Source organism: Coturnix japonica, chromosome 29 (genome assembly GCF_054131305.1).
Source record: "Coturnix japonica strain WE chromosome 29, WE-NBRP24, whole genome shotgun sequence".
Lineage (NCBI taxonomy): Eukaryota > Metazoa > Chordata > Aves > Galliformes > Phasianidae > Coturnix > Coturnix japonica.
Window position 1 is genome coordinate 33815 of NC_140691.1, and position 10154 is coordinate 43968.

A 10154-nucleotide genomic window follows, 5' to 3' on the forward strand; every position below is an offset into this window, starting at 1 on the left:
TCGCAGGGCGATGAAGCGGTCGGCTTCACGTCTCTCCCTTGACATGGTGCAGTGCAGGTTTTCCCCCGTTTCCTTGTTGGTCTTCCCAACCTGTGGCCTTTCAGCCAACCCGTAAGTGCTGGTGACAGGCTGTGAGCATCTCCTTGCTCTCTGAGGACTGACAGAAAGAAACCAGAGGAGGGGAAGCAGCCCGGCAGGAAGAAGGGTGTCCCGTGCTCAGCCCCTTGAGTTGGCCTCTCTTCCCTGAGGGCTCTTTCAGCTTCTGATGGATGCACCGTGTGTTGCTGTTTGCCCTGGGAAGCCCAGCTGCACGCTGGCAGCCGTGGCCTGTGCATCAGCCTCCCCTTGAGGCCCAAGGAATTGTTTGTTTTTATGTATTCACTATTGGTGTGGCATTTTGTTGTTTTGTTCTGCTTTGAGATCAAGGGGTAATTTAACACCGTTGGAAGTCATTGGGGTTCAGGAGTAGCACATGTAGAATTTTGATCATGCAGCAAGTTGTGATTTCTACTGTGTTAAAGAACTGGCACACACATATACGCCTGCAGCCGGAGCTTGATTGACTCTCGTCAATACGGCCTTCCAAAGCCCGGCCCTGGGGAGTTGTCCAAAAATTTTCCAACCTTTTGTATTACCTAAGTTTATTTTAAACAGACAAGGAGGAGTAATCTCTTAAAGGCTTTTTTAAAGGCATTGGACTAGGTTTTGATTATCACGTCTCAGGAAGCTTCTGCATTCCACCTAGTGCTAATGTGATACATCAAGAGCAGATGACACAAGAGATTCAGGCCTTGCTGCCAGTCTTTTACGAATCAGAACTTTGTTTCATGTTGCCAGATATTGTGGTTTCCTTTTCAGGGGATTCCTTTGCTGTATAATAAGAAGGCCGAGGGCATCCTGGCCTGCATGGGAAACAGTGTTGCCAGCAGGAGCAGAGAGGTGATTGTCCCCCTGTTCTCAGCACTGATGAGGCCGCAGCTCGAGTGCTGTGTTCAGTTTTGGGCCCCTCAGTGCAAGAAAGACATCGAGGCCCTGGAACGCGTTCAGAGGAGGGCAACAAAGCTGGTGAGGGGTCTGGAGCACAGGCCGTATGAGGAGCGGCTGAGGGAGCTGGGATTGTTCAGCCTGGAGAAGAGGAGGCTCAGGGGAGACCTCATTGCTCTCTCTAACTTCCTGAAGGGAGGCTGTAGTGAGCTGGGGCTCGGCCTCTTCTCTCGTGTCATTAATGATAGGACCAGAGGGAATGGCTTCAAGCTGCGACAGGGGAGATTCAGGCTGGACACTACGAGGTATTACTGCTCAGAAAGGGTGGCCAGGCACTGGAATGGACACAGGGAGGTGGTGAAGGGAAGGGGACGAGGGCGAGGAAGGAAGGAAGGGAAGGGGAAGGTAAAGGAAGGAAAGCGAGAGGAAAGACACGAAATGAGACGTGAATTTTGGGTCCTTTTCCGGCAGCCGCCCCCCCCCAACAGGCCCCAGCCCGGCCTGAGCCACGTGACAGTGCCAGTGCCAGTGACAGGAAGTGCTTCCTGCAGGCGGCGGAGAGCACTTCCGGGCCATGGCGGCATGGCGGCCATGAGCGGGGCCGGGAGGAGCGGGCTCTGTGCTGCGAACGGGGTCGGGCCTCGGGGCGGGGGCACGGAGGGGCTGTCGGGGGAGGAGCTCGCGGCGCTGCCGGCACCCAGAGGCGGCTCCCGGGCGGCTCCACGGTCTCGCTGTGCTGCGGAGTCACCCGGCCGGCCCCAAAAGCCTGGAGGCAGAGCCTGAGCCGGCCCCGGCCCGGATCGTGTGGTGCGGCTCCGGCCGTGCTGGGCTGTGCGGCAGGAAGATGACTTGCGGAATCAAACTCTATAACCCAAAGATGGGTTCTAAAGCAGGTATGTTTATTCCAGCGTTGCGCAGCGCCGGGTGCAAGCGGGAGAGCTCCACCAAACTTGCACACCGTAAGGAGAAAAGTGTGTTACAGATATAGGTTAAGCTAATACGTAATCAATAGTCTCCTCCTCAGTTTGATTACATATTCATTACATTCCCTAGGACCCCGTTCCCCGCGACCCTTGCCGTTGTTTTGGGGTGAAATTCTTCTTCTGTTTTCTTCTTGGTGTTATCTGCTGGTATCGTTCTCCCATGTCAGCATCATCTTGCCCGGGGGTATCTAATCCTTCTTCTTGTCAGAGGTCTCCGGACAATTTCTTCTTATCTTTATTGCCCTCTTCTCTGGTTTTATTTTGACTAAGTGTCTGTAATTCCCCCTATCCCTGCACTTTTAAATGTAAACTATCTGCAGTTACCCTTTGTCTCGGATTCTGTGAAGTTCCCCTTTCCCTTTCTATAGCAAAGTGTTACCTTGCCTCCATTTCAGTCTTTGGGTCCCCAGGGAGGCTCTCCCTGGGGGTGTCCCGATTCGAAGGCAGGATTCAATCCCGCCGCAGCCCGTCCATGGCAGGCAAACGCTTCTCTCCTCTGCTCTTGGGACTCAGCAGTGCCAGGGGTTTCACAGCGCGCGTGTTGCAGTGGCTGGCAGCCTCCGTGTGTTTCTCTATTGCATACAGGATCCCATGGTGGAGCCGCGTCAGAAGCAGACGTTGGTGTCTTGTGGCAGGAGCAAGGGCAGTGGAAGCGCTGCCCAGGGCAGGGCGGTGGTGACTGCCATGAGAGCGGAGGTCTGATGCCATCTGCGAGGGATGGGATTTGCATCCGGTGGCTTTTCCGTTGCAGAATGTCCAGCAGCAGAGCGTGAGTGGCCGTGAAATGAAGCTGGGCCCCAGGAGAGCCGCCTGGAGCTGCGTCACGAGCTTCGTGCGTGGCCAGCGCAAGGTAGGTGTGCCTTACTGTAAGCGTGCGCTGAAGCAGTGTTGGTTAAGCACGGCTCACTCCTCTGTCTGCAACAGATGGGCTTTCTGCGCGCTTTATTGCTGTGGCCGTAGAATTCCCTCTTTCTTACCATCTGATCTGTGAAGGCTTTTGTGTGGGAAGGTTTTGAGGAATGAGGGAGTAGAAATTGCTTTAGTCACGAGTCATCTGGAAAGGTTTCACAGAAACGGTGACATTTGCAGAAGGAACGTATTGGCATTGGCAGTTGTGCCAAATACTCACTGGGATGGAGAGGAGGGAGTACCTGCAGAAGACCGTTCTCTTCTGGTTTTGAGGAAGCCGGGCAGAGCTCAGATTGCAGCTTAAGCAATGTTCTTTTGTCACACTCTGTGTCCTGTGTTGCGTTCTCTCCTTTCGATTCCAGTTCTCCTGACAGGTTAGGCTTGAATTCAGCATAATATCTGCTTCTCCCTGGGTTCAGGTTCTTTGGGTCTCCTGCCTGCTTTTCTCCCTTTTCTTAATGGAGAGTGGAGTTTCTACCACAGAGCAAAGTTTCGTGATTGACAGAAACAAATATGGAACATATTAGATGAACACAGCTCTGCATTTTTTTCTTCCTCCGAACAGCAAGGGACTCCTGTGCTCTCATTAATATCATCAGTGAGTAGATGCTGCCTTCTGCTGGAGCCTAAAATGCTTTCTGCAGTTGAGTGGTTGGAAACATAGGGTTTTAACTTAAAATTGTTTGCGCAGGGTGAAGGTTGGGAATACAATTAGAATACAGTTACACAGTGCTCTATCCCCAGCACTTTCCATCATTTTTCTTAACACAGCTTACGGTTCATTTCAAAACAAACTAACAAAGATGAACTTGGGTTAGCGTAGCCTGTTTTAAATGATCCTTCTGTGTCTTTTCCAGGCTGGTAGCAGAATGGAGACTTTCCCGAGGCACTGAGGAACAGACACAAGCTTCTTTTGAAGGCTTCAATGAAATTCTGCCCCAGCAGTATCTGTGGTCTTTTGATGCTAAGGAGCTGGACGTAAAGGATTCTTTGACTATTGCCAGATCCAGGCTGCTACAGGTATGTCACGGTTTAAACTAAAAATCCACCTGCGTCCGTGACAGGGACTGTGGGCCCAGCAGGGGCCCTAGGCCGAAAGGAAAAAAAGTTAATTAGGAAAAGAAAACAGCAGCAACAATCTAAGGAGGCACACTTATTTACTAAATTACTATATCGAAATACAGGATAACACAGTATAATACAATATAATTGAAAATTGAGCTAACGAATCAAGCAAAATAGGAGAGAGAATGAGTCCCGAAACCGAGAGGCCTACTGTAAATCTAGGCGAAACGGTGAAGGCTCCCACACACTCCCCTGAACGCCAGAACTCGAAAGACGTCAGTCTAGCCTGCGACAGAGTTAATATAGTGTCCAGGTCCCGTGACCTCGTGTTGTTCTCTGGGAGATGTAGTCTTCTTCTGTAAGTTGCAGATTCAGTAAAACTATTCATGCTTTATATGATGTTATGATGTGGAATACTGATAGCAAAATTACAAAATTATTAAACCATGACAAGGTAATACTTGCATTTCAGTCAGTGTCTGAAGAGCAAAGTTCATTAAGGCTGGCGGTTCTGTTTTCAGGATGTGTGAGAGAAGCCTTATGTATCAGTTAGTATTTGGTTACTGTGTTGGTCTTCACTTTCTTCTTTGCAACCAATTTACACGTTTCTAACGTTAAGATTCTGCCAGCATAAATTTTTTGGCTAACAGTGTTTTTGTAGTCCTTGACAATGTGATTTGCGTGTGTCTAAAGAGTGAGCAACTAGAAAGCAAGGGAGCAAAGAACCAAATATCAGCGGATGGTCAAATTACTGAGTGGAGCAGGTTTTAGCTGCTTTTGGGTTCTCCAAGTTATACTCTACAGCAAAACATCGTATTTCTAGCACAGAATGGTACGGTTAGGTAAAGACAAAGTACGTTGTTAGTTTGAATGTCTAAATACAAATGTTTTCATGAGTGGTATTTCTCTTTTGTGGCCTCTCCACATTTTCTTTGTGAGCGGATGTTATTATTTGCTATGAAAGTTTGAGAGTTTAATATTAAAAACGAGTGTAGTGTGATTGCAGGTGCTTTTAAGTACAGTAGTATTTCAGTACAATAGTCTTGCTGTAGAAGCAAAGTAGTAGGTTGTAGTTTCAATGATTCCATGTGGGTGCCCAGCCCAAAGTGGGGATTCCCTTATGAAAGGAGGGGGAGGGTGAAGGAGGCCGAGGGCCCTTTTCTCGGGGCCAGCTCTCTGTGCCCTCTTGCTGGCCGGAGAGAAGGGCTGCCCGCTGGACACAGGGAGTGCCTTGTAGCTCCTGTGCCGTGCCCTGCCCTCCAGCCCCCTCCTCATCCTATGCGGAACACCACTCCCAGCAGCACAGGTGCCATTTTGGAATCTTCCCCATGTCACAGCTGTCACCTTGGTTGCTGCGGCTCCACCCGACTCACTCACCTCTGAGAGTGCTGGGCAGGTAGCAGCCATGTCCAGCACGAAGCGAGGGCGAGAGGAATGTAGTGAGGATTTAAGTGGGAGAAGGAGCTGGGGGCCCCAGAACCGAAGAGGAGGAGGGTGCCCGCCATAACCATCAAATGGAGGAGGGGGAAAGGAGCCCGTTTCCATCATGCCTGGACCAGCCCTGTGACCACCACCCATGTGGAGCCGATGGAGGTGGATCCCCCTCCGGAGGAACCGATGGAGGTGGATCCCCCTCCAGAGGAGCCCATGGACGTGGATCCGCCCGCGGCATAGCTGGCCTGGCACCACACCACCGTGGTCATGGTCATGACCGTTGGCATGGTCACAGCTTCACCATCGCTGGTCCAGGCACTCGGCTCCTTTCCTGCTGCGTGGCCCCTGCCCCCAGCATGAGCTGGGTGGCATTATTTAACATCTTCTTCTCCTCCACCTCGTTGCTCCTCCGGTTCTGTGGGCCCCCAGTTCCTTCTTCCCCCTGTTGTAGTTAGGTGTTTGCTCTGTTCTTTGTTTTGATGGTTGTGTTAGGTTAGTGTTAGTGTTCAGTTTAGTTTTAGCGTTAGGGATAGGTTCCTGTTTGTTCTTTAGAGTTAGGCATAGGTTCCTGTTTGTTCTTTAGGGTTAGGTATAGGTTTCTGTTGTTATTTTAGAGTTAGGCATAGGTTAGTGTTCGTACTTACAGTCAGGCATTGGCTGCTACACTCAAGTAAAAGTAACCGCTGCTCCTGGGTAAGCACACAGTGTTGCCATCAGGGCTCAAGCTCAGGCAGCCAGCTGACCGGGGCAGAATTTGTGTTAGACGCTGCTCAGTGACAACACCCAGAACAAAGTAGCAAGGATGTGAAGTGCAGGAGACTACTTGCGCTTAGCACATTCTGTCTGCTGTAACAGCATTACTCAAAGATTTCTAATCAGGCCAAGATCTTTGTGATGCAGCAGTTTGTTCATTACTGCCATCATGGGCGCACAACCCTACTGGCGAGGAATGGAAGGCCCTATATGCTGGCCCGACCCTACCCGCAGGGAGGTGTGCTCCCTCCCCTGGGCACGGGTCAGGGACATTGCTGGGAGACTTCCCAGTCTGATCTGCCCTTCTGTCTACTATCCCCTGCTGATAGTTCAGGCTGGCAGTGAAGAAGTTAGTAAAAAAAGCCTGAAGGCTATCAAAGATGATTTCAGGGGACTGGGGCGGGTAATCGAAGGAACAGGTGTGCGGGTGGTTATTGCATCTGTACTTTCAGTGGCAGGGAGGGATACTGAGTTGGACCTAAAAACCCACCTCTTAAACAAATGGTTAAAGAGTCGGTGCAGACATAGGAGTCTTGGTGTTTTTCACCATGGGGCAATTTATTTGGCTCCTGGCATGACAGCTACAGACGGAAGCGGCCTGTCTCAAAGGGGTAAGAGGGTTCTAGCTGAGGAACTGTCAGGACCCCACCAAAAACCTGCACCCTGACTTGTAAAATGGTTACACAGATATAGGTACACCTCATACATAGTCAATGATGTAAGGAAGGACACTGGACACACCTTCGTTGGCTCCACAGCCGCAGTCCAACACGGCGGCCAGGCCCGTCGATCCATTCCTTTGCTTGCTGCCAGTTCCCACAGGGAGTCCTCACTCAGACACCTGAAACAACAACGCACACAAACACATCAGGCAAACAACAGACACGCACACAAACACAAAACGCCCTCCTCGGATCCCGCCACTCACCCTTCCTTTGCCAACTTCTCTCGCTCACCTTCAGGGCAGTGCCAGCCCCTTCAACCCGATCACAGAATCACAGAATGACCCGGGTTGGAAGGGACCTCAAGGATCATGAAGCACCAACCCCCGCCTGGCTGCGGGGCTGTGGCAGCCGGTGTGGCTGGGTGCAGCACGTGGGCATGTGGGAGGGCCTGCAGCAGGGATGTGGGGTGTAATCAGAGTGACTGGAATTCCAATTCAGTCAGAGGTCTTAATTGTAGGTAAGGGTTGAATCCGCCGAGGTGCCGCACAAGGAGAGGCGCTGGGTGCGACTATGGAAAGCAGAGCTTGTGTGTCCCAGGAGGCAGGCGTAGTCAGGTCCCCTTTGGAGCCTGCCGTTGTTGGTGCTCAGCTCAGGAGCCCCATCAGGAGCTGCTGCGTGCTGCGTCTGTGTCACGGACTTATCTAGATCAATATGATTGACTGATCAATCTATGATCTCCAGATGATGTTATGATGTGAAATACCAATAGAAAAAAATACAAAACCACAACAGTATGGCAGCCCAAAAAGATTCCCTTGTGGAAGAAGGGGGAGGGTGAAGGAGGGTGAAGGAGGCCGAGGGCCCTTTACTTGGGGCCGGCTCGTCTGTGCCCTCTTGCTGGCCAGAGAGAAGGGCTGCCCGCTGGGCACAGGGAGCACCTTGTAGCTCCCGTACCATGCCCTGCCCTCCAGCCCCCTCCTCATCCTATGTGGAACTCCAGTGCCAGCAGTGCGGCTGCCATTTTAGAACCCTCTCCATGTCACCATGGTCACCGTTGCCGCATGCCTCTGACAGTTGTGGCAGTTAACAGCCATGCCTGCTGCAAAGAGGGCGAGGGTTGAAGTTTCTGGTGGGAGGATGGAGCTGGGGGCCCTAGGAGTCAGAAGGAGGAGGGGGCCCGCCATGACCATCAGGCAGAGGAGGGGTAAGAGAGCCATTATCCATCATGCCTGGACCAGCCCTGTGACCACCACCCATGTGGAGCCTATGGAGGTGGATCCCCCTCCGGAGGAACCGATGGAGGTGGATCCCCCTCCGGAGGAACCGATGGAGGTGGATCCCCCTCCGGAGGAACCGATGGAGGTGGATCCCCCTCCAGAGGAGCCCATGGACGTGGATCCGCCCGCGGCATAGCTGGCCTGGCACCACACCACCGTGCCAGGCCCCGCGTTGGCATGGTCACAGCTTCACCATCGCTGGTCCAGGCACTCGGCTCCTTTCCTGCTGCGCGGCCCCTGCCCCCAGCATTAGCTGGGTGGCATTATTTAACATCTTCTGCTCCTCCACCTTGTTGCTCCTCTGGTTCTGTGGGCCCCCAGTTCCATCTTCCCCCTGTTAGGTTAGGTGTTTGTTATGTTCTTTTTTGTTGATGGTAGTGTTAAGTTAGTGTTAGTGTTAGTGTTCAGTTTAGTTTTAGTGTTAGGGATAGGTTCCTGTTCGTTTTTTAGAGTTAGGCATAGGTTCCTGTTTGTTCTTTAGGGTTAGGTATAGGTTTTTGTTGTTATTTTAGAGTTAGGTATAGGTTTTTGTTGTTATTTTAGAGTTAGGTATAGGTTTCTGTTGTTATTTTAGAGTTAGGCATAGGTTAGTGTTCGTACTTGCAGTCAGGCATTGGCTGTTACACTCAAGTAAAAGTAACCGCTGCTCCTTGGGTAAGCATGCAGCTGGTTGCTCACCCCGAGCAATGAGTGCGACTGCCCTGACAGTTTGATGACATCTGCGATGAACTGAATTTCCCTCTTGGGACTTTTCCTTTGCAGAACATGGAGGAGCAGAGCGTGAGTGGCTGAGAAATGGAGCTGGGACTCAGGAGAGCAACACGTGGCTGTGTCCCAGAGCTCCCAAAGTGTGGCCATTGCAAGGTAGGAGTGCCTTACCGAAAGCGTTGTTCAAGCACAGCTCCTGGCACTGTCTGCAACAGATCCGCTCTCTGCGTGCTTTCTTTCAGTCGCTGGTGTTGTGCAGCACAGCCACGGCACGGCCCTCAGTGCGTACGCGAGGAGCGTGAAAAGGTAGGTGGTGAATTTTCATCTTGCTAACGCTAGGATTAGGAATGGTGAGCATTCCTAAAAGAGTGGCCACAAAGGTGTGATCTGCCTCGGGGAGAAGTTGATTCTCGCCTCTTCAGCTTTTCCCTTCTTTTCTGTCCACCTGTCCTTTCCAGCTCCTCCTCCCCTCAGCTGCAAGTGGGGCAGTGCTCGAGTGTGAGGACTCTTCCTTGGCATGCGGTAACAGACAATGCAGATGTGACTTTTGTGTCCTTCCTTGTTCTTGGGTTCGTAGCCCAGGGATATCTTGCGAGCAGCTCTCTAAGTCAGACTGTGCTGGCAGCGTGCGTGAGTGAAATAGTGCCTCTTTTTTCCCTCTTGCAGCAAGCTTGCCGAGGCAAGGCAAGCGCTACTCAGCTGAGGAAGAAAGCCGAGAAGGAAAGCAGAAAGCAACGATGAGGGCTTGAGCAAGAAGCTACAAAGGACAGCAGAACCACCTGCAACGCTTCCTCGGAGGTGGCACCAAGAGCTGCTGACTCAACAGCCCAGTTTACTGGCACAGCCGTGCTTTCCCTGTCATGGACGGTGGAGATGATGGAAGTGAACTGGACAGGAAGGACTTGTGCTGCGTTAGAAGCAATGAGGGCTTCACATAGGCAGGACTTGGTGTATGGCAAGAGCTGGAGACGCTGCGTTCCTTCAGGGTGTGTCTCTTGAGGTCCAGGCCTGGTGTAGGGTTAGGTTGAAATAGGGCTGGCTGGGACTGGAGAGGGAGGAGGTGACGTAGCCCCGGGGTTTGGCTTCTCCTTGGGTCTGACTGGAGGCTGAGTGACTGATTGCTAAGCGGCAATCCTGGGCACTGGGTTTTCATTTTGGGGTGTGGGCGGGGCAATAAATAGAAGCCAAATCTTCTTGTACGCAATAAAATTGAAGCGAACTTTCTAAACCTGGTGCTGCCTCTTTCAGTAGCTGGTCAGAACGTCCCTCGCTCGGGCTGGCAATCGCAGGGCGATGAAGCGGTCGGCTTCACGTCTCTCCCTTGACATGGTGCAGTGCAGGTTTTCCCCCGTTTCCTTGTTGGTCTTCCCAACCTG

General features: G+C 51.9%; 1 protein-coding gene across 4 annotated transcripts; it reads left to right on the plus strand.

Moving 5' to 3' along the window:
- Positions 1 to 641: 641 nt before the first annotated feature.
- LOC146755846 (uncharacterized) lies at positions 642 to 10006 on the plus strand. 4 transcript variants are annotated; one of them, XM_085525165.1, is made up of 7 exons: positions 642 to 1877; positions 2553 to 2817; positions 3734 to 3896; positions 8833 to 8934; positions 9021 to 9084; positions 9237 to 9347; positions 9445 to 10006. In XM_085525165.1, exon 1 carries the CDS (start codon positions 907 to 909, stop codon positions 1765 to 1767), a length of 861 nt encoding a protein of 286 aa, XP_085381291.1. In that variant the 5' UTR covers positions 642 to 906; the 3' UTR covers positions 1768 to 1877; positions 2553 to 2817; positions 3734 to 3896; positions 8833 to 8934; positions 9021 to 9084; positions 9237 to 9347; positions 9445 to 10006. The 4 variants fall into 4 exon arrangements, with proteins under 4 accessions (XP_085381291.1, XP_085381292.1, XP_085381289.1 ...); XM_085525166.1 differs by having other exon boundaries at positions 9237 to 9300; XM_085525163.1 differs by lacking the exon at positions 9237 to 9347.
- Positions 10007 to 10154: the final 148 nt, after the last annotated feature.